The sequence below is a fragment of the Sus scrofa genome, chromosome 6 (assembly GCF_000003025.6).
Source record: "Sus scrofa isolate TJ Tabasco breed Duroc chromosome 6, Sscrofa11.1, whole genome shotgun sequence".
Classification (NCBI taxonomy): Eukaryota; Metazoa; Chordata; class Mammalia; order Artiodactyla; family Suidae; genus Sus; species Sus scrofa.
Genome location: NC_010448.4, coordinates 69,945,107 through 69,969,708, shown reverse-complemented (window position 1 = coordinate 69,969,708; position 24,602 = coordinate 69,945,107). Strand labels below are relative to the sequence as shown.

General features: G+C 46.5%; 1 protein-coding gene across 2 annotated transcripts in view; it reads right to left on the bottom strand.

Moving 5' to 3' along the window:
• Positions 618–24,602, bottom strand: part of SLC25A33 (solute carrier family 25 member 33) — a 34,282-nt gene continuing 10,297 nt past the window's right edge. The window contains exons 2-7 of one of the 2 annotated variants that reach the window (XR_002344886.1): positions 20,397–20,576; positions 9,609–9,686; positions 8,156–8,256; positions 5,954–6,020; positions 1,910–2,571; positions 618–1,108 (exon numbers count right to left, since the gene is read on the bottom strand). Coding sequence is in view for 1 of the 2 variants with exons in the window: in XM_003127538.6 (XP_003127586.4) it covers positions 906–1,108; positions 2,291–2,571; positions 5,954–6,020; positions 8,156–8,256; positions 9,609–9,686; positions 20,397–20,576 (910 nt within the window). In the remaining variant the exon portion in view is untranslated. The remainder of the gene's footprint in view (positions 1,109–1,909; positions 2,572–5,953; positions 6,021–8,155; positions 8,257–9,608; positions 9,687–20,396; positions 20,577–24,602) is intronic. The other variant, XM_003127538.6, reaches the window with a different exon arrangement.

Here is a 24,602-nt window from a genome sequence, read left to right as displayed (position 1 = left end):
TGTCATGGCACAGTGGTTAACCAATCTGACTAGGAACCATGAGGTTGCGGGTTCGGTCCCTGCCCTTGCTCAGGGGGTTAACGATCCGGCGTTGCCGTGAGCTGTGGTGTAGGTTGCAGACGCGGCTCGGATCCCGCGTTGCTGAGGTTCTGGCGTAGGCTGGTGGCTACAGCTCCATTCCACCCCTAGCCTGGGAACCTCCATATGCCGTGGGAGTGGCCCAAGAAATAGCAAAAAGACAAATAAATAAATAAATAAATAAATAAAAATGACGAGGGAAAAAAAATAAAAATAAAAATGACGGGGGAGGGAAAAAGAAAAAAAGAATGACAGGGGAGGGGTTAAAATGCTGGTCATTTCTCATTTATAGGATTTTTTTTTGGCTGCACCCATGGCACACACAAGTTCCTGGGCCAGGGATTGAACCCACGCCACAGTTGTGACGGGCACCACAACTGCAGCAACGCCTGATCCTTAACCCGCCACACCACATGGAACTTCCAACAAGCTGTACTTTAATTTTATGGTTTTTCTCTGCATTTCTAGCCTTATGCTTCACTGAAGTCCTAGCTGTTGGGCAAGTATGGGTGGACATAAAAGAGGACACAAACCAAATGTATACTTAAATTAAATAGCATGATTTAATTTACTGGCTGCTTAATCCTGAATCCTCTTAAGTTAAAAAAAGAGAAACAAACCAAGAGTTATAATTAACTGTTAACGTTAACGCATCGAAACCTTCCAGAACGCACGAGTCCAAAAGGAATGTCCAACAGGTGATAAGGAGCCAGACACTCGACGGCCTTTCCTGCTTCGGTCTCAAACATTCTAAACAGCAACAGAGGAAAAAAAAATTCTCAAGAGTTTTTCAGTTTTATTCTTCTAGAGCACAATTTTCTGGCCTGCTACTGAACGTGGTCTTCTAACAGGTACACAATCAACTCGTAGGTAGACAACACAATAGCGGTGTTTGGGATCTGCCGGATGAGCTGGGCAAAGAGTCCTCTGTAGAAGGCGAGGTAGCCTTCTTCCCGGAAGACCAGCCGAGCAGTCTGGACGAAGGACTTGTACTTGGTGCCCTCCTCCCGGAGCCGTGTCCTTATGACTTCTGCAGAGAGAAACACACATCTCAGGCTACAGACGAACTGCGCTTCCGAGCCAAGCGCGGACAGTGCTCACAGCACGCAGTTTTACAGAGCTTACCGCACAGCGGGGGCTCTTGGCCGCCCTGGCCCTGGCTCTGCTCGGGTGGGCAGTACACAGAGACCGTGAGAAGTTCTTTCCAGAACACTTTCTCACTGTGGGAAATGGCCCATCAGGGAGAGGTACGCATATGTACAAAAGAGCAAAACGACTCCCAAGGGATTAAAAAAAAAGCCTTTGTCTGAATGGGACTTTTAAGGAGGTTTATGGGTTTCTGCCCTCAATGACGTCAAGTCTCCCATTTCACTCGCGGTGTGATTTCCATTAAGTATGGTGGTATCTTCAACAAGACCTTATCCACGTACTCCCCAACCTGCTTCCCTACGAGGAGCCTTCTCCGCTCCACTCCATCCAGCTTAAAAACTGCCTCCTCCTTTCTCAGACCCTCGCCCACCTGGCCCTGGCTCGGCCTGGCACCCACAGCACTTGCCAACTGGCCATCAAGCAGGCTTCAGGGCCCACTGACCCGGGAACCACCCCGACCTCTCCTCCGCGAGCCCTTGGAGCTGCTCGGTGCCCCAGCACGTGCTGGGGACCCAGTGACCTGTCAGAAGTTGACCGTGTGCATTTGTCACAACAGCTGAGAGTGCAGCAGGCTTCTGCTAACGAAACCTGTTTTCCATGGCACAATCAACTAAGCTTCTTTTTCAAAAGCAGTTCAGGGGAACATTAGGTCTGTTATGAATTCCTTAAAAAATAAACTTACCCAAGGTAGGCTTCCTCAGCGCTCCATTCAAAGTGGAAGCTGAGAGGGAGTTTCTCCCCCAAAGCTTGGCTCCCACATCACTTTTGTAAATTGAGGTATTTTAATAAAATCCAGATTTCTGGCTTCTTTGAAAACATCAGAAGTTCCACAAGACAGGGCTCACATTGTGCCCAGGCACGTTTTGGCTGCAATCAGCTGGAGCTCAGAGCAGGGTTCCCCTGCCCTCATGACCTGCACACAGGGGCCGCAGCCGGCTGTGCTGGGCCCCAGTTACTGCGCGATACCTGTGGGTGTCTGCACCGGCCGCCGAGCTAGAGGTCTAGACACACCGACACAAAGTGTCGGCGGTTTTACTGCGCCGGAGGGCAAAGCAGAACCTACCGTGTGGGTACGCGACACACGAGGCGCATCCCTTAGAAAGAGCCGCAGCTGCCATAAGTCCAAAAAAATTGGTGGAATTTTTCTCAGTCCCATTTGTAGAAGCAGCTAATGGCGCTTCCTTCAGATACTTCTTTAAGCTTTCGTAAATAGCGAAACAGATGATCGTTTCTGAAATTCCAGCATAGGAGGCCGTTAACCCCCGGTAGAAGCCCCGGATGCCTTCCGTCTGGTACACGTAGCGGGCGCACTGGAGCGTGTTCCTCTGCTTGGAGCCTCGGACCCTGCAGGAAGGAGGCCGACACAGGCCGTCAGGGCATAGCAGAGGAGCCCGGGGTAACCAACAGAAGCCCCCCGTGCTGCCCTGTCCGCCCCCCTCTGTGGAGCAGGGCGATCCGCTGGGACACCCGACAGGCGCCCAGGACAGGACGTGCATCTGTACCCGGAGCCACACACGCGTGCTCGCAGGCTGGGCTCTGACTTGGAAAGAGCTGTGAGGAAGAGGTTCATCAGAGGGAAAGGGAACTGCGACATAACCCAAACAAGCCAAATGGGGAAGACGGGCACAGATCAATGGTGGCACAAAGGCTCCGTTAAAACGGCAGTGGAGGTAGGACCACATGGGGAGGAGCTGCAATTGGGAAAAGGACCAACTGTACACACAGTGTAATTACGATACGGACAACACGCTTTAAGAAAACACTGAAGGAGGGAGTTCCCTTGTGGTGCCCAGGTCAGGGATCTGGCATTGTCGCTGCTGTGGCACGGGATTGATCCCTGCCCCGGGTACTTCTGCGTGGTGCTAGTGTGGCCAAAAAATAAAAAAAATACCGAAGGAAAACTCATCAATGTTGACACGGTGGCGAGTGTAGGCGTGCTCTCTCTTACCGCTCTTGTCTCCAAGTGCTGTATTTACATTCATTATTTCTATGCTTATAACATTATAAGGATGGAATAGACTACAGGATAACTAGTCTTGGCTGCTCCTACCCCATGACAGGAAGTATTCACCAGCTGCCTGGATACAAATGGAACCCCAGGACCAGATGGTGTTTAGGCTGGGGGCAGGTCCGAGACCCCTCCTGTGGGGCTGCAGACTTTTGTAGTGGGTCTCCCCCGACCCCTACCTGGAGTGACCTTTACACGTCTGGAGTAACGCAACTGCAAGCACGCCACTGCCCTGCTTAAAATCCCTTAAGGCAGGGTTTCTCGTTCTTGGCACGACTGATATTTTGGGCTAGACAACTCTGTTGGGGGCTGTCCTCTGTGTTGGCAGGATGGCCTCCACCCCCCTGAGTTGTGAGAAATAAAAATGTCTGCAGATCTGGTGGTGCTACAGCTGTGGCTCAGAGTCAATCTCTGGCCCAGGAACTTCCACATGCTGCCCCTGGGATGCAGACAAAAAAGAAGGAAATGTCTCCAGTCGTCACCAAATATCCCCTGGGGGACACACTAGACCACTGCTCTAATGGCTCTCCACCGATTCAAAGTCAAGTCTGGGTCCAAACTCCCATGCCTTCCCAGGGCTGTTAAGGATGTGGCTCCCCCATCCCGCTTCTCCAGGCTCATCTTTTGGCCCCGCCCTCATTCTCCAGCCCTGCAAGCAGGACACATCCCCTCTTTCAGCTGCTCAGAATAAACAATGCTTTCCCTGCCTCCAGATTTTCCGCACAATGGGTTCTCTGCTGGAGGCACCTTCCCTGGGGCCACCCACCAGGCTACAGTGCAGGTGGGAAGGTGGGCATCTCATTGCCACGGGCTGCATCCCGGCCCAGACTGCACTAGGGACCCTCTAGGCCCTGGAGCCCCTCAGGCCCCTTATCCCACCAGCCTACAATTCTCCTTATTTGTTTCCTGTGAAGAAGTGAGCTTCTGGAAGGCAAGGCCCATATTTTAGCCTCTGCTGTTTCTGGGGGGCTAGTGCAGAGCAAGCACGCAATACTCACTGTTGAAGCCTGTGTTAGCAGAGCCCACCACAAAGCTTTAAAAGGTCCTGGGCATGGGTCAGTCATTGCCAGGTAGATTTATTTATTTTTATTTTATTTTTAATTTTTATTGCTTGATTTTTTTCATTGTCAGGTAGATTTAAAAGAACTCATACATTGGAGTTCCTGCTGTGGTTCAGTGGGTTAAGAATCGGACTGCAGTGGCTTGCGGTGCTGTGGAGGCACGGGTTCATTCCCCATGCTGGCATCCTGGTGGGCTAAAGGATCTGGCATTGTCATAGCTATGGCTCAGATTCAATCCCTGGCCTGGGAATTTCCATGTGCCATGGGTGCAGGAAAAAAAACCAAAAACAAACAAAAGACCCCAGAAGTGACATTAGGACAGTGTGTGCACACCTGGAATTGGGACTGACTGCCAAAGGTTTCTGGGAGAGGATGCTGGTCAGAAGCTTGCAGGACAAGTAGGTGCTCTCGAGGGGCAAGAAGGGGAAAACGGGTTCCAGGTGAGGGAGGGCAGACTCAGGGAGATGGAAGCAGGACACATGACATTTTTAGAGAACTACAAAAAGACCCTGGGTGGTAGGCTCAAGAGTTAAATCTGACCCTGAGAGCGACTGACACTCGAAGGCTTCTGAGCAAGCAATCTCTTCAAAATACCCAATACATTCTGGAAGGTTCTTTCAGGCAGAATGGGTTAGGGGGAACATGGAATCACAGGCCAATTCTGAGGCTATCCTGGTCACTGGAGAGGAAAACAAGCTAACGCAGACCCCTACCTCTGCCTCCAGGGGGCGCTCTTGCCCACTTGCTCTCGCCCCGTCTTTACAAGTCGCTGAAGGTTAGACCAGACCAGCCGGAAGTTTCCAGTGCCCCACCCACATTTCAAGGCAACGCAGTTAACAGAAGGGTTCTTAGAATCCCACCACAAAATAGCATTTACCATCATCACTACCTTGAAATTAGGTAGTTATTTACTGGAATACTTGTTGATCTTTTTAATTAATGTATCAAAGAAATATATTCCTATATTGTGATTTTTTTCCCTGGACTTTTAGGGCCACACTGGCGGCATACGGAGGTTCCCAGGCTAGGGGCCAAATTGGAGCTGAAGCCGCCAGCTACACCACAGCCACAGCAACTTGGGATCTGAGCAACGTCTGCGACCTACACCACCACATCATGGCAATGCCAGATCCTTAACCCCCTGAGCAAGGCCGGGGATTGAGCCTGCAACCTCATGGTTCCTAGTCGGGTTCATTAACCACTGAGCCATGACGGGAACTCCCTATACTGCAATTTTTAAAAACACTGAGAGTTGTATTTCAGTAACTGGTTTTCACTGCTTTAAAAAATACTGTTCTAAGAAATGCCTGTAGGAGTCCTCATGGATACTAGTCGGGCTCTTGACCGAACTCCTGCTCTGCCCTTCCTGGCATCTTCCATCTGGAGGACAGCACAGCACTCCACCCGGGGGTGGGGTCTCCAAAAGCCGAGCCCACCGGCCACCTGAGACAATGTCACAAGTGTACGTCAGGTGCCACAACAGAGCTAGCTTCCGACACCTCCCGGTGTGTTGTTTCCATCGGCCTTTTGTCTCACACATGCTTGTTACCAGACAAAACAAGGCTGAGGACACTGCGCCTCACTCCCCAGCTGGAACCGAGGAAGAAAAAAGCCCCCGCGAGTTCCTACACCAAGGAAGGAACAATTAATAACTTACTTCCGTTCTAGCTGCATCCGGGTTTTAACCATCCATATAGGATTCATTAAGGAATTTGTGACAAAAGCTGGAAGAAAACAAGAAAAGAAACTGTTAGTACTGAACAATGCTCATTAAAGCGGTCTATCCCGTGTGATAAACTTTGAAACCAGGCTTTCGATGGCTTAGTACTAAAAATGGAGAGTCGGAAGCAGTTACATCTCCACACTACAACTGGAAGCTACAGTTCTCTGAAATGTAATATTGACTGGTGTGTCGGACCTAAAATAAATCTCTCCATTTTCTAGAGCCCTGTCCGGTCTTTCTAGCCCTTAGGTGGTGCTGTTGATATTCTTCTCAATACGACTACTTCTGTAAACAGGAAACTCTTCTAAAACATAATTTAAAGCTTCAGGTCCAGAAAAAATTTATTTTAAAGAGTTGCTAATCTAATCCAAAGGGTTACCTTATATACAAGGTAAAATAGAAGAAACTAAATCTCATTTACCTGATTCAAACTTAGACATTTTATTTTATTGTCTTTTTGCCTTTTCTAGGGCCGCTCCCGCGGCATATGGAGGTTCCCAGGCTAGGGATCTAATCGGAGCTGTAGCCGCCAGCCTACGCCAGAGCCACAGCAACGCGGGATCCGAGCCACATCTGCGAGCTACACCACAGCTCACGGCAAAGCCAGATCCTTAACCCGCTGAGTGAGGCCAGGGATTGAACCTGCAACCTCATGGTTCCTAGTTGGATTCGTTAACCACTGTGCCACGACGGGAACTTCCTGAAACTTAGACATTTTAGTAGCTGACTAGTCATTTGAGGAAATCGAAGTTTCAAGACTGACCTATCTGCCTATAGGAACCATCTTATTTTAAAATAAGTATTCTCCCATCTTAATATTGCTAATCATTCCCGACCAAACAAAAAAGCAGTACCATGGTATGACCTGACACACAGTCAGTCCCCTCAAATACTTTATCCCCTCCACGGTCTAAGCAGGTTGATTAGGTAACAGGACCCTACATAGGGGTTTAAAATTCTCCCTCCACAGATAAACAACAAAGATTGCATAGCGAATCATAGTCAATATCTTATAATAACCCACAGAAAAGAATCTGAAAAATATGTACATACATACATACATATGTACATAAAAATGGAATCACTTTGCTGTACACGTGAAACTAACACAACTTTGTAAATCAATTTTAAAAACTGAATGTTACCAGAAAGGAGGAAAAAAAAATTTGCAGCAAATATTAGCTCCTTAAAACAGCAAATTAAAGATGTTTAGTTAAAAAAAAAAAAAAAATCAACTTCTTCTGAACTCCACAGGGCACCCCCTCAGAGCGCCATAGTCTGTAAAATGACTTTCTTGCTGTGAAGCAGATTTGCTAATGTCATTTTCCACTGGGGTCCAGAAATTATTATCTATAATTATTCAGATGAATTACTAGTACTTTTATCTGGAGTAACAGGAACAAAACTGATACATACAATTTACAGGCTGGTAGAGCGTGAAAATTTTTCATAAAATGCCAATTTAATTCTCCAAAATATCTTTCTACTTAAACAGACAAAAGATTTATCTATACATATGGAGAGAGAGAAAGAGAGACAGACAGACAGACAGACAGACATAGCCTTCTCTCAGCAATCTATATGTTCATGTTTTGGCCAAGTATTTCCTGGGGAAAAAAATCCTGTTATGAATTTTATAGAGTAAGTGGAATGATTCCCTTCAAATGGGAACAGAAGCTGTCTGATCCATCACTGACTCCCCTGAAAGAACCCCACTAGAAGCCCTGAGCCCTCATGGTGCCATCCAACCATTAATGACAGAAGTGCCCACTGTACACGGTGGGCGGCGGGGGGAGTGTTAAGGGAAAAGCAGCTCAAATTCTAGAAAATAATGTGATAGGCATGAAAAGATGTTACTGTTCTTTTACAAGAGAATCGCACTGCTAGAATGCACGAGAACAGGTCAATTTTGAGGGAGAATAAAAAGATTCAGAAGTAAAAGAAAAAAAATGCAACCAAGTGACAAACCACTCTTAACCGTTCATATTTTATCAGTTCTAACATAAAGCTTTAGAAAAACCATTTGAGGTGCAAAAGAAGCAAAGAGCTAATTTCTAAACCCTGGGGAAAGTTGTTTGGCGCAACACATGCTTTAGGGAAGCGAGAACCTTGTCTCCACTGACTTGGGTAACATACCTGCAGAGCCAGCGGAGAAAATGTGCACGATGTTGCTATTGGGCACGAAAATGCCATTGAACTGCTCTTTGGCTTTGGAGTAGCATGCAAAGTACACAGCCCTGCAGGAACAGAGAGCGCATCGCACATCAGCATTTCACTGCACCACACAGACGTCCCTCCGCAGAATCAAAGTTGGAAAAATTCAGGGATATGCGAAAGAAGTTACTACGTAACCAAAAGCTTGACCTGATCTGTGCTAAAACCAAAACCTGCTGCAGGGAACGGCTGCTTGTCCCTCTGGAAAGTATTCAGTGAGGATGCCATGTCCGAAATAACTGGGGAAAATGAGGATTGGGAAAGGAACAAGGTCCATTTATGTTCTTCACTCTGGATAAAGGTCAATCCTTTAAACATCAACATACACTCTCACTTTAAAGTTCTGCAATGCATTTCTAAAACATACCACACTTGTCTTGCCTTTTTCCCCAAATTGAGTAAGTCAGATGGAATGTGAACCCTTTCCCTGATGACTCAGCACTACATAGGACCCACCACCATACAGGTTTTCATAAAGAGCTCCCTAGCCCAGAAAGGAACTCGGCTGGAGGTGGCGGCAGGCCATGCACCGCCCCCATCGCCTCCTCTTGTTGGGGCTGGGGAGCAGGGGCTGCTGCGATCTTTCCCTGCTCTTTCATCAGCAATGCCAGGGAAAAGGCTTCTTATTTTTTCCAGCTGGCCCATGGGTCAATCACAAAATGTATTTTTCAACTCATGGACACGGTCGAGGTCTATGATCTCCAATGCTGGAGCCACTGGCTGCAGGTGAATACTAAGTACTTGATATGTGGCTAGTGAGACCAAGGAACTGCATTTTCAACTTTAATTCATCTAAAGAGTCCTATGTGACCAGTGGCTATTGCACTGGGATGCTGCAGCTCAGGATATCAGCTCCATATATTCAAATAAGCTTTAAGGAAAACAAAGCCTTGTAACAAAAATGAGATATTTTAATATACAAAGTAAAACCTAGAAGCCTTTCCAACTCCTTCAGACCAGTGCTTCCAAACGCACATGAATCGGCTGGGGGTCTGTCTTGTTAGAAGGCAAATCCTGATGTGGGCCTGGGGTGCGGTCTGAGATCTTGTAGTTTTAACAAGCTCCTAGGTGATGCCTATGCCGCTGACCACTGGTCATACATAGAGGAGCAAAAACACTCCCTGAGATAAGATTCCGGGGGTGGGAGCAGAATATCTGCAACCTAAGAATAAAGGGACTAAAACTCTCTTTCACAGGCACACACACTGAAAGACACGCCACCAGTTAACACTATTTCTATATGTCAGATGTACCAAGGCAAATCCCACAAAGAAATGAGAAAAACAAACCTAGCCTCTAACAGTACTGTCCCCTGTAAGAAAGGACTTAGTACATCATACACTGTACGGGAGCTAGTGCAAAGGTTAAAGCTTACCTTGACGGTGCAACTCCAACCAAATTTGGACCCAAGCCTCTAAAAAGTGACTTTGGTCCCTCTTTCTCCAAGATTGACCTGAATAAGAAGAAAAGATGTATCTTTAAAATCCTTAGGCAAGGCTTATGCAAAATGATGAAGCTCATTAGCTCCTTGAATAAGGAACAGAATGCTTAGGAGTTCCCTGGTGGCTCAATGGATTAAGGATCTAGTGTTGTCAACTGCTGTGGCTCTGGTTACAGCTGTGGCACAGATTTGATTCTCTGGCCCGGGAATTTCTGTATGCCATGGGCATAGCCAAAAAAAAAAAAAAAAAAAAAAAGAGTTAAGTATGGCTTCTGACTAAAAGTGACTAATCTTCGAATTGGTTAAATTTATTCTTTTCAATGGCCGACGTTCATGGTATCCAGGGAAATTTAAAGTACGGTCCTCTCCAGTGTAATCTTCTTCTTTGAGGATTTTTTTTACTTGGTACTCAGTACCTCCAATTTGACAGCATCCTCCAAGCTGACCTAGCTCACAAGTAACTAGAGGTACTGAAAGAGTTTATATATTGTTTTACCTTCATTATGACACTGAAAGTAAGACAAAAAGATATTTTCCATTCTGTGGAAAAGATATTCCTATAAAGCTAATAGTAAAGTGAATCCTGCCAATTCTATTTCTACCACTTTCCATGTTTCCCACAGAGAAAAAGTTTCTAAAACAAAGCTGGATTTTTTGGTGCAAAAGAAGTTAAGTTCGGGTCTGTGGCAGGTTGGAGCATGTTGAAGTTTCACGGCTTTCTCTTTTCTTCAGATCAACGTACTGTGTCACAGTCTATAGTCCCTGAAAGGACAAACTAAATAAAACCTTGAATCTTAGCCTTCTCTTTTACAAATTTGGGGATTTTATATTTCTTTCTTTCTTTCTATGGCTTCACCTGTGGCACATGGACGTCCCCGGGCCAGAGGTTGAATTGGAGCTGCAGCTGCGGCCACAGACACAGCCACAGCCACACCGGATCCAAGCTGCATCTGTGACCTATGCTACAGCTTATGGCAACGCTGGATCCTTAATCCACCGAGTCACATCAGGAATGCCTGTATTTTGATATAAAGAATATTTGTACCTTTAAGAGTTGCCCTAAAAAGTAGTAGGCTAGCAATTAGGCAAGAGAAAAGAAATAAAAGGTATCTAGAATGGAAAGGAAAAAGCAAAGCTATCTTTATTCACAGACTATATGATCTTTTATGGAGAAGGAAATACTAAGGAATCCACTAAAAAAAATCACTATAACTAATAAACTAGCTCAGCAAGATTGCAAGCTACAAAATCAACAGACAAAAACCAACCGTATTTCTACATAGTAGCAGCAAACAGTCTAAAAATGGAAATCAAAATTCCATTTACAGAGTTCTTGTCACGGTGCAGTGGAAATGAATCTGACTATGAACCACGAGGTTGCGGGATCGATCCCTGGCCTCCCCTCAGTGGGTTAAGGATCCAGCATTTCCATTAGCTGTGGTGTAGGTCGCAGACATGGCTCAGATATGGCGTTGCTGTGGCTCTGGCATAGGCCAGCAGCTACAGCTCTGATTAGACCCTAGCCTGGGAATCTCCATATGCCCCGGGTGCAGCCCTAAAAAGACAAAAAAATAAAAAACAAAACAAACAAACAAACAAAAACTTCAAAACAGTGGGAAACAATCTTTTTTTCTTTTTTTTAACCACAATAAAAGATATTTATTAACAAAAAAGCACATTATTTCTAAGACTAACTAGTCAACATCTGAGTTCACCAGTGATGAATCTAATACGGACAATGAGTATAATTGCAAATTAAAATGAAATACTGCCTTAAAAGATTGGACAAAATGGACCATTTGATTAATGGTCCACAAAGCAAGCCAGTGAGCAAGAGAGGGAACAGGATGGAGAAGGAAAGAGGAAGGACAAACATTCAAAGTCCTCTGAATGGTCAGAAAGTATTGTGGTTAATTCCCATCCCCAAAGTTCCCAATTATTTTTGTTTGTTTGTTGTTTTTATGGCCGCACCCACGGCATGTGGAAGAAGTTCCCAGGCTAGGGGTCTAAGTGGAGCCGTAGCCACTGGCCTATCTGCCACAGTCACAGCAACACCAGATCCGAGCTGTGACCTACACTGCAGCTTGGAGCAACGCCTGATCCTTAACCCACTGGGTGAGGCCAGGGATTGAACCCGCATCTGTATGGACACTACATCGGGCTCTTAACCTGCTAAGCCACAATGGGAACTCGACCAAGTCCCTGATTCTTAAACCTAACATAATCCAATTTGTCTTTAAAAACAGAAACAGGAGTTCCTCTTGTGGCTCAGCAGGTTAAGAACCTGAGGAGATGAGTTTGATCCCTGGCCTTGACCAGTGGGTTAAGGACGGGTGTTGCTGTAGGCTGCAGCATAGGTTGCAAATGCGTCTCAGATCCCCAGCTGCTGTGGCTGTGGCCAGCAGCTGCAGCTTTGATTTGACCCCCAGCCCAGGAACTTCCATATGTCCCAGGTGCTGCCCTAAATAGCAACTACCACCACTGCTAATACTACTACTAAAGCAAAGACAGACAAACAAATCCCCACAAATAACAACCATTACATTTTACAGACTATGTTTCTTTCCACTGAACTGGCCATTCCCACTGGGCTGCTGAAGCCAATATAGACCAAACACTGCTTTCGGCGCTGTTTGAAACCAACAGCTACAGCAAACCACTGGTCTTGATTCAGGGCCTAAAAAGTCGCATTATGTAGTCATGGATGGTTTCCCTTACTGGCAGGTATCAACCCAGGCCTTTGTAAGTGACCCCAAGATGCACTCCTGCCTGCATGGCCCAGGCCAAACTCTCCTGACATCCTGAGGGTCACATGAAAGTGCTCAAACTAGACAACTAGGGACACACTGCACTAAGTACAATGTGTATATAAATCTATCTTTTCTTTGGAGCACCTGGTTGGCTTTTTTTTTTTTTTTTTTTTTTTTGTCTCTGCCATTTCTAGGGCTGCTCCCTCGGCATATGGAGGTTCCCAGGCTACGGGTCGAATCAGAGCTGTAGCCATCGGCCTACACCAGGGCCATAGCAAAGCAGGATCCAAGCCGCGTCTGCAACCTACACCATAGCTCATGGCAACGCCAGATCCTTAACCCACTGAGCAAAACCCGCAACCTCATGGTTCCTAGTCGGATTCGTTAATCACTGAGCCATGACAGGAACTCCACTTTAGAGCATCTGGAAAGGGCAAAGCAATGTGTTTCATTTGTTTGTTTGTTTGGGGGGGGCGCTCTGTGTTTTTTGTTTATGGCTGTGGTGTGCAGTTGCTTGATGTGGGATCTCTGGTCCCAGACCAGGGATTGAACCCAGGTTGCAGTGGTGAAAACACTAAATCCTAACCACTAGACCACCAGGGAACTCAAAGCAATGTGTTTCAAAGACCTAGCTGTACAGTGGAATATCATTTGGCAGTAAAAAGAAAATACTGACACACACTACAAGGATGAACTTCAAGAAACATTAGGTTACATGAAAGCAGCTGGACACAAAAAGCCCTGTTATATGATTTCATTTATATAAAATATCCAGGAGAGGAGTTCCCGTCGTGGCGCAGTGGTTAACGAATCCGACTAGGAACCATGAGGTTGCGGGTTCAGTCCCTGCCCTTGCTCAGTGGGTTAAGGATCCGGCGTTGCCGTGAGCTGTGGTGTAGGTTGCAGACGCGGCTCGGATCCCGAGTTGCTGTGGCTCTGGTGTAGGCCAGTGGCTACAGCTCTGATTCGACCCCTAGCCTGGGAACCTCCATATGCCGCGGGAGCGGCCCAAGAAATAGCAAAAAGACAAAAAATAAATAAATAAATAAATAAAATAAAATAAAATAAAATATCCAGGAGACAAATCTATAGAGACAGAAAATAGATTAGTGGTTGGTTGTCTAGGGCTGGGGACCTACGAGGGGATTCTTGCAGTGGAGATGAAAATGTGCTAACATCAAACTGTCCTGACGCCTGCTTAACACGGTGAACACAATGAAACAGCTGAACTTGGGAGTTCCCTTCATGGCTCAGAAAAAAAGAAAGAAAAAAAGCTATAGGTCACAGTTTATAAAAACACTCAACTCATAGCCCAAGGAGCCCCGAAGCAAGGGCTGGGGTAAAGACAATTTGTGGGTTTCTGAAAGTAATGCTCCACGTGAAGTTGGTGGGGTGTCAGGGCATTTTCACACTGGCCAAAGCCAAGCCATGTGGTCCTTAACAGACACATGAGAACTTAGTGTTTTCACCTTTAAATACTTTATCGTTACTCCTTCTCCAAACAGGACTGTACTTCTAAAAAGCCAAGCTTTCTGGACAAAAACTTTTCTCAACACCTTGAAGTGACCGACACCTACCTTATAAAAGAGTATGTGAGAAGATTTCAAATGGTCAATATAGCTAAAAATTTTTAAAGCCGAGATTCCATCCAACCACTCCATCTGTGGTTCCATTAAAGTTCACTGTGCAGCCAGCCCTGGAGTCACTGAGACAAAGCAAAGGGAACCTCTGGCTCCAGGAAGATCGGGGCCTCTCATCCATAATGCAGTGGGGAACTCTGTCCTCAAGTGACTCCAGCCTTTTAAAAGCTGCAAAAAGGCTGTCTCCACAGTTACGCATTATTAACAGTCGGCAAAAAGTCAAATCTTACATAATTCAAACTTCTAACCTAGTTGGATGTTTACAAAACTTTTCTGGGACAATCAAGTTCCTACTATAAATGGTACTTTTCAGCTTCAAAAGAAAGTATGTTAGGACCTAGACTAATTTTCCCACAGTCAGAGAAACTTTCATTTAAGAAGGAAGTGCAGAAAGAAATTATGGTCTTGTTTGGAGCGTTTCATTCTCTTCGCTAGTTTTAGACAATGTGCACACCACAGACCAATCGCAGACAAAGCTCCATCTGAACACATCAGTTTTTAAAAGTTGTACTATGTCACTAATATATTACTGTTCAGATTAAAAAGGTACTTAATGAGTTTCCGTTCTGGCACAGAGGAAACGAATCCAACTAGGAACCATGAGGTTGCAGGTTCGATCCCTGGCCTTGCTCAGTGGGTTAAGGATCTGGTGTTGCCGTGAGCTATGGTGTAGGTCGCAGGCGCAGTTTGGATCTGGCCTTGCTGTGGCTGTGGTGTAGGCCAGTGGCTATGCCTCCGATGAGACCCCTAGCCTGGGAACCTCCATATGCTACAGGTGAGGCCATAAGACAAAAACAGAGGGTTTGGGATGGAAATGTGGTAAAATTTGGTTGTGATGATTGTTGTACACCTACAAATGTAATAAAATCCATTAATAAAAAAATAAAAAGACAAAAACTAAAGGTACTTGAAAAGACAAAAATAAGATACTTGAGTAGTTTAAAGAATAAGTTCTGATTTTTAAAAAAAGACTAAGTCATGAGACTTTTTAAAGCAGACACCTGAAATGGGCATATGATTACCCTTTGGCAAATTTAATATTAAGAACCTAAATATGTTAACATTTTGCCTTTTTTTCTAAGTATATTCAAAATATAAAGATAATTAGTGCTCCAATGGAGAATTTTTTTTCTCTAATTGGTCACCAGCAAACAATGATTTGCATTTTAAAAAATAAACTTCCTATAAACAAATTCTGTTGTCTTTATTTTTATTTATTTATTTATTTTTTTGGTCTCTTTTTGCTATTTCTTGGGCTGCTCCCGCGGCATACGGAGGTTCCCAGGCTAGGGGTCGAATCGGAGCTGTAGCCACCAGCCTATGCCAGAGCCACAGCAACGCGAGATCCGAGCCACGTCTGCAACCTACACCGCAGCTCACGGCATCGCCGGATCGTCAACCCACTGAGCAAGGGCAGGGACCGAACCCGCAACCTCATGGTTCCTAGTCGGATTCGTTAACCACTGCGCCACGACGGGAACTCCCGAATTCTGTTAAGTCTTTAAATGCAGTACTTCCTCAAAGAGTAAGACTAGTAATAAGCACCTTAGACTTTTTTTTGTCTTCTTAGGGCCATTCTTGCAGCATCTGGACGTTCCCAGGCTAGCTGTCAAATTGGAGCTGCAGCTGCCAGCCTACACCACAGACACAGCCACAGCCATGGCAGATCCGAGCCACGTCTGTGACCTATATCGCAGCTTGTGGCAACGCTGGATCCTTAACCCACGGAGCGAGGCCAGGGATTGAATCCGCATCCTCATGGATACCAGTCGGATTCTTTACCTGCTAAGCCACAATGGGAACTGCTATAAGCAGCTTAGTTTTAAATGAATAACCATTTGATAAAACCAACAGCTTCTAAAGCTATGGACAGACAACTTTGACGGGCTCTGTGGCAGAGAGAAAGCCTGGATGCTTGTCTTCTGCTTCCATTTCCTAGAGAAGGTGCTGGCTCTCCAGACCATCATCTTTGCCCTTAACCTAGAGGTGGTTCATGGAAGAACCAGAGAGCAGTCCCCAAATCCAGGTGAGCGAGGTGGGGAGCTTTACCAGTTTGATGGGAAAGTGGAAGAAGCCAGTTTCTATTAAACCATCCTAGGGAGCTCTAATTGTGGTGCAACAGAAACGAATCTGACTAGGAATCATGAGGTTGTGGGTTTGATCCCTGGCCTCTCTCAGTGGTTAAGGATCCGGCGTTGCTGTGAGCTGTGGTGTAGGTTGCAGACGCGGCTTGGATCCTGCATTGCTGTGGCCGGCAGCTGTAGCTCCAATTTGATCCCTAGCCTGGGAACCTCCATATGCAGATGCTGCGCCCTAAAAAAGCAAAAAACAACACAAACAAACCCATCCTAAAAGACAATGCTTCTTAGCTGGGCTCACTGTCTGATCTAAGTGCTGGGTGACAGACTGCTTTCAGAACTTATTAACAGGAAAAGACACTGCTTCCCCGAAGAGCTAATGCACTTTCTTCAGATGAGACTTATGTAGCATCATGGTCCCCTTTTGCCTTGGCTACCAAGAAACTCAGCTATAAATTCTCTGTTTAAAAAGAACAGAAAGGGGGGGTTCCTGTCATGGCTCAGTGGTTAACGGATCCAACAAGGAACCATGAGGTTGTGGGTTCAATCCCAGGCCTTGCTCAGTGGGTTAAGGATCTGGCATTGCCATGAGCTGTGGTGAGCTGTGGTGTAGGTCACAGATGCAGCTTGGATCCCGAGTTGCTGTGGCTCTGGCGTGGGCTGGCGGCTACAGCTCCGATTAGACCCCTAGCCTGGGAATCTCCATATGCCGTGGGTGCAGCTCTAGAAAAGGCAAAAAAAGACCAAATAAATAAATAAATAAATAAATAGAACAGAAAGGGGAGTTCCCGTTGTGGCTCAGTGGTTAATCAACCCGACTAGTTACCGTGAGGCTGTGGGTTCGATCCCTGGCCTTGCTCAGTGGGTTAAGGATCCAGTGTTGCTGTGAGCTGTTGTGTAGGTCGCAGACGTGGCTTGAATCCCAAGTTGCTGTGGCTGTGGTATAGGCTGGCATCTGTGGCTCCAATTCAACCCCTAGCCTGGGAACCTCCACATGCCACAGGTGTGGCCCTAAAAAGACCAAAAAAAAAAAGGGAAGAGAAAGGATGTATATACTGTGATAGCGGCTCATATTTATTAGTTACACAGCAGGAGGTGATGTGTGTCAAGCCCTTTATGTTTAATATCTTACTGAGGTGCCAAAATCCACCCACAGGTTCTACGTGTACTGAATTCCTGCTGTGCGACAGGTGGCATTCTCAGGGCCTGGGGATACCTCAGTGATCAAAACAAATCAAAGTCCCTGCTTCTAAGGAATTTCCGGTTCTGGGGCAGGGAGAGCAAACAATGTGAGGAAGTAACTACAGTGTCTGCTGGACGAAGGTGATGGAGGTGAGCGTATGGATAGAAATACAGCAGGAAGAAGGGAGGGAGTGTGAAGGCAGGGCTCCGTTTTAAACGCAGGGGCAGTGCCAGGCCTCCCTGCAAAGGTGAGGCTGAGAGGCAGCCATGCAGACACAATGTCCAGCACAGAGGCCCTGCTGTGGAATGTTCCAACGTTCCCGTCTTTTAAAGGGACAGTAAGGAGCGGACATGCCGAGGAGCTGAAGTCCAGGGAGTGACGCGGGGTGACCACCACCTGGAGACCGGCGGCCTCAGGGACAGCTTTGGCTTTTCACCTGCAGGGAGCGGGCAGGCCTTGGAGGCCCCTGAACAGAGGTTCTCTGGCTGCTCCCCTAAGAAGAGCCTGAGTACGGGGTGGCGGGGGTGAGGTCTCAGGCCAGACCAGCCAGGCACGCGGGCTGTCCCCTGCGGGGCGTGAGCACTGCTGATGCTGTAAAAGACGGAGAGGCCTTTTTCTCTGGTTTCCTTTGTAGTAAACAATTACCCCAAATGGGGGGAAATGCAGGAGAGAGAGACCTGCTGGAGACAGAGAGACAGATCCTCGAGACGGAGAACAGGCATCCTGCAAATGCTCACCTAGAGAAAGCCTCCCTGACCTCAGGGGCTCGGCCCCGGTGACACCCGAAGCTCCGGCCGATGCACACATACCGTGCCAGGTGCGCAAGAGGAAGTTCCCCTCAGATGCGAGCAGAGTCGGCAAATGACCTCTGTGTTTCAGGATGCCCAAAGCACTTGAGTTCCTCAGAAGAAAGGTGTCATTTGAGACACTGGTAGTGACTAGACTTATAAAAAGGCGAGCCAGGCTGGGGGGTCTTCAGAGCCATGTTTTGGGGGGAAGCGGGCTTAGCTCCCTCCTTCCTGAGAGCCAAGCGTGCCACCCGCCTTGGAGCTTCCGCCTTCCTGGGCCCAGCCCTGACCTGCCTTCTGCCCTTTTTGTCTCTACTCCTCTTCTCCTGTTTTGAGTTAAAAATTAAAATAAAAAAAAAAAAGATTCTGGAGTTTCCGTGGTGGCTCAGCAAGTTAAGAATCCGACTGGTATCCATGAGGACGTGGATTCCATCCCTGGCCTCGCTCAGTGGGTGAAGGATCTGGCGCTGCCACAAGCTGTGGCATAGGTCACAGATGTGGCTTGATCCCAAATTGCCGGGTCTGTGGTGTAGGCCAGAAACTGTAGCTCCGATTCGCCCCCTAGCCTGGGAACTTCCATATGCTGTGGGTGTGGCCCTAAAAAGATCAAAAAAAAAAAAAAAAAAAAGACCATTTTACTAATAATTTTACTAATAAATATCACAACTTTTCTATAAATGTAAAACTATTTCCAAATAAATAGAAAAAAATTACAACATTTTGTTTCCCTATTACTTCCTTTTTTTTTTTTTTTTTTTTGTTTTTTTGCCATTTCTTGGGCCGCTCCCTCGGCATATGGAGGTTCCCAGGCTAGGGGTCGAATAGGAGCTGTAACCACCGGCCTACGCCAGAACCACAGCAACGCGGGATCCGAGCCACGTCTGCAACCTACACCACAGCTCATGGCAACGCTGGATCCTTAACCCACTGATCAAGGCCAGGGATTGAACCTGCAACCTCATGGTTCCTAGTTGGATTGTTAATCACTGCGCCACGATGGGAACGTCCCCTATTACTTCCTCTTAACATATTCACAACACTTCTCTTATGCAATTAAAAATTTTTTTTTTTTGCTTTTTAGGGCCACATCTGAGGCATATGGAGATTCCCAGGGTAGGGGTCAAATCAGAGCTACAGCTGCCACAGCCACATGGGACCCGAGCCACATCCATGACCTACACCACAGCTCACAGCAACGCCGGATCCTTAACTCACTGAGCAAGGCCAGGGATTGAACCCGCATCCTCATGGATACTAGTCAGATTCGTTTCTGTGGGGCCACAGCGGGAACTCCTCAACGAAAATTTTTTTTATTTCATTCTACCATGCCAGAGCTTTTTGGCAGCCCTCAAAAGATTTTGGGCAAGAGCAATACTTTGATGCAAAAATTTAAACATGGGAGTTCCCATTGTGGCTCAGTGGTTAATGAATCCGACTAGGAACCATGAGGTTGTGAGTTCAATCCCTGGCCTCGCTCAGTGGGTTAAGGATCTGGTGTTGCCGTGAGCGGTGGTATAGGCTGCAGACTCGGCTCGGATCCCGCGTTGCTGTGACTCTGGTGCAGGCCGGTGGCTACAGCTCCTATTCGACCCCTAGCCTGGGAACCTCCATATGCCGCAGGAAGCGGCCTAAGGAATCGCCAAAAAAAACAAAACAAAACAACAAAAACACATGGATTTTTGGTTTGCTTTGTTCAGTTTACTTTAACTGTCCCTGGATCACATGCACAGCATGAGCCCTGAGGCCAAGATAGCAAGGTCAGAGTTCAAAGGTACTGGTACAGAAACCTAATTTTTCTTGTTTTTTTTGGCAGTACCCGTGGCATATGGAAGTTCCCGGGCCAGGGATCAAATCCGAGCCACAGGTGTGGCAACGCCGGATCCTTAAGCTACTGTGCCAGACCCATGATCGAACTCATGCACACAACCCTGGATCCTTAACCTGCTGCACCACAGCAGGAACTCCAGAAACCTAATTCTTAAATTCAGACAGAAGTTCCCGCTGTAGCTCAGAAGGTTACAGACCTGAACAGTATGAGGGTGTGGATTTGACTCCTGCCCTCAAACAGTGGGTTAAGGATCTGGCAGTGCTGTAAGCTCTGGTTCAACCCCAGCCCTAGCCCAGGGGCTGCAAGTACAGCAGTAAAAAGCAAAAAAAAAAAAAAAAAGGACAAAGTCTAGAGAGACAGAATGTCCCATCTGATAGGCCTGATAAACATTCTGCATTGATAGTCGGGGGGTGGGGGTGGGGGTCCTAATGGCAGGAGTCCAGAACAGAACTTACTTCAGAACCTGTAAGAGTCCAGGTGTCACTGACGTTGGTCTCACCACTCCAGCTCCACTGATGGTCCCCAGATGAACCTGAGGATAATAGACTGTCCGAAGAGCTAACCTTGAAGACTGCAATCTGGTCTTAATGACTTCCAGCGGACAAGTGAAAATAGCACCAACCGTGCCCCCGCACCTGTAAGAAAAGAAATCACAACAGGATCAGAAAAGCTAGACTGCTCTGTACAAAAATGAAATGTGGACTTATATTTCAGTTAACAAAAAAAAAAGAAAGAAAGGTACCTATGTTCATTTCATAATTAGAACACACCAGGAGGTTAAAAAAAAAAAACTAACTTGGGAGTTCCCATCGTGGCGCAGTGGTTAACGAATCCGACTAGGAACCATGAGGTTGCGGGTTCAGTCCCTGCCCTTGCTCAGTGGATTAATGATCCGGCGTTGCCGTGAGCTGTGGTGTAGGTTGCAGACGCGGCTCGGATCCTGCGTTGCTGTGGCTGTGGTGTAGGCCAGTGGATACAGCTCCGATTCGACCCCTAGCCTGGGAACCTCCACATGCCGCAGGAGAGGCCCAAAGAAATAGCAAAAAGACAAAAACAAAACAAAAAAAAAAAACCTAACTTGAAATTCCATACCTAAAGAGATAACCACTGTTAAATGTTAGCGCATCCCTTAGGCTTTTCGATCTCACATTTTTTGGAGTTCCCAACATGGCTCAGTGGTTAAAGAATCCAACTAGGAACCATGAGGTTTCGGGTTCAATCCCTGGCCTTGCTCAGCGGGTTAAGGATCCGGCGTTGTGAGCTGTGGTGTAGGTTGAAGACGCGGCTCGGATCCCGAGTTGCTGTGGCTCTGGCGTAGGTAGGCCGGCAGCCGTAGCTCTGATTAGACCCCTAGCCTGGGAACTGCCACAAGCTGTGGTGCAGCCCTAGAAAAGACAGAAAGAAGGGAAAAACAAAACAAAAACAACACTTTTTTCTTCTTATCTAGATATTATGAATGTCTTTCCATGTTGATATATACACCTATGCCATCATTTGTCATGGCTGCATACTATTTCTACCAACGTATACTATTTCCACCCATTTCTTGTCAGACATTCATGTCATTTCCAATTTCACTCTCATGTTGCAGTGCGTGTTCTAGAAAGGGCATCTTTTCACAGTGAAACAAAATAGTTATTCAGATAACGCTACCATTTTGAACATCAGTGTTTACTACAAGCCAGATTTTTATTAAAATCTGATTAATCTGGATTTCTTGTTCTTCTTTTTTTTTTTTTTTTTTGCTGCCCAGTGGCATATGAATTTCTCAGGCCAGGGATCAGATCCAGTACACAACTGCAACTTATGCTGCAGCAGTGGCAACGCCAGATCCTTACTTAACCCACTGTGCTGGACCAGGGATTAAACCTGTGTCCCAGAGCTCCTGAGACTCTGCTGATAACATTGTGCCAGTGGGAACTCTGGAATCTGCTTTGTATTCCACTGGGAGTTCCCGTGTGGCTCAGTGGTTAACAAACCCAACTAGCATCCATGAGGACCTGGGTTTGATTCCTGGCCTCGCTCAGTGGGTTAAGGATCTGGTGTTGCCCTGAGCTGTGGTATAGGCCACAGACACGGCTCGGATCCTGAGTTGCTGTGGCTGTGGTGTAGACCTGTGGCTATGGCTCCAATGTGACCCTGAGCCTGGCAACATCCATGCTTCAGGTGCAGCCCTAAAAGACAAAAAGAAAAGAGACAAAAACAAAAAAGTGTATTCCATTGAAAAAATCAAACTAAAGCTTACTTTTAATAATGACGTTCTTGGGGATTAAAATGAGAAAAATGAATGTAAGATACTTAGTCTGCGAAATAGACTGTTGCTGTGGCTATACTCAATCAATTAGTTTCTACAGCAAAAGAAGGAGGGGGAGAAGGAGGAGAAAGAGAAGAAGAAGAAGAGAAGGAGAAGTCCTTGTATCTCCCTCAGTCAGAACGAATGAGCCATCCCCTGGGATTTCAAGGGCTGCACTGCTTCTGTGGGTCCGCGGGCCCCTAACTACACTTTATAATTTTTCATATTGAAATATTACCTGAATTTAAAATTTAAATATTTTTCTTCTAGACAACCCTATTTATCATAAAATACCTACTTTCATCTTTTAAACAATGAACATACATGAAATCACATGTCTGGCGGACTGGTTACGGATAACAATGCCCTGTATCATCTGTAGCCATCCCTGTGCCACCAGCCACACTATTTGGAAAACAGTGACAACCATGACCTGTGACTCATTCATCTTTGTAGCTGTGGCATTAAGACTCATAGGATCACAAACAATACTTGCTAATAAGAAAAGGAATTATTAAACAGAGATTTCAAGAAAAATACTGTTTAAGGGATCTAAATGTTTGAAAACAGCACTTCCACCTCCCATCACTCGATGACTCTCCCACCATAGTGGGAGCTCCATGGGGCAAGAGCTGTGTATTTGTGTGTTCTTGCACTTGGTTAGAGCACAGTGCCTGGCAAACAGGTGGTTCAGTAAAAATGATGCAGCACCCAAAAAAAGGGGACAGACTAAAGAGAAGCTCCTGCTGTGGCTCAGAGGGTTATGAACCCACCTAGCATCCATGACGAGGCAGGTTTGATCCCTGGCCTTGCTCAGGGGGTTAAGGATCTGGCATTGCTGTGGCTGTGGTATAAGCCAGCAGCTGCAGCTCCAATTTGACCCCTAGCCCGGGAACTTCCATATGCCATGAGTGCAGCCCTAAAATGGGGGAAAAAAAAAAAAGAATACGGCACCAGCATCTATGACTGGGAGAAGTAACAAGAAGCGAGGGACAGGCCTTGGCAAACACAGAGCACCCAAGTGAGTGTCCGCCTTCCCCAGATGTAGGGGCTGGAAATCTGGACGTGAACCCAGCCCCTAGCCCCGACCCTGAGCAAAGGAGTGAAGTAAAATCCCCCAGCCGAATTTTAAAATCAGAGGCCCCTCCGTCTGTAGAGCCGATAACTAAGAGTGAGATAGACACTCTCAGTTTAAATAACAGCACTATTGCCACTGGTTGAATGATTATTTTTTGACAAGCAGTCCATCCTCCAACAAACCTATAAGGTGGCTTATTTAGCTTCAGTTTACCGCGAAGGGCTTGGATGTCGGAAAAAAGAGAATGAAGTGTAGACTGGCTGGAGGAGGGGAAGGAAATAGTGATTTGGAAACCTGCTTTAAGATCATGATGATAATTTACTTTCTTTCTTTCTTTTTTCTTTTAAGGCCGAACCCGCAGCATATGGAGATTCCCAGGCTAGGGGTCGAATTGGAGCTGTAGCCACCGGCCTACGCCATAGCCACAGCAACTCGGGAACTGAGTCACGCCTGCAGCCTACACCACAGCTCACGGCCACGCAGGATCCTCAACCCACTGAGCGAGGCCAGGGATCGACTCGAAACCTCATGGCTCCTAGTCGGATTTGTTTCCGCTGTGCCACAATGGGAGCTCCTGATGATATACTTTAAAGGGAGCTATGTTTACACAGTGTTTTCTAAACTCTGGCTGAAGCAAGAGTCACAAGTCAACCGCAAAGCAAGGCAGAGGATCACAACGAGAATGGGAAGGGAGGTCCTGGCAGGGGGCCTTGACCTGTGCAACAGCTGTCATTTAACCCTGTCAGATTCTGCAGCGTTGGTATGGGCCCGACCTCACATGGGGAACCTGGGCCTCAATGAGGTCACACACTTCCTCAAAGTCACAAGTGACTTAAGTGTCTAAACTGAAAGCCAAGTCCAGACCCTCCGTCTCCAAAAACATAAAAAAAAAGACAAGAGGTAAAAAAAGAACCGTATTCACACAAATTAAACTGCTCTTATCTATTCCAATAAGAACCATGTGCTTAAAAAAGTACTGTAACTTTTGGGGGGGGTCTTTTTAGGGCCACACTCAAGGCACATGGAGGTTCCCAGGCTAGGGGTCCAATTGGAGCTGTGCCAATGGCCTACACCACAGCCACAGCCACGCCAGATTCAAGCCATCTGTGACCTACACCGCAGCTCACGGCAACGCTGGATCCTCGACCCACTGAGCAAGGCCAAGGATCAAACCTGCGTCCTCATGGATGCTAGTCCGATTTGTTTCCACTGAGCCACGACAGGAACTCCCAAGTTTTAAATGTTGGAAAACTTACAAGCTCCAGAGTAAGATAAAGAAACATCTGAAAT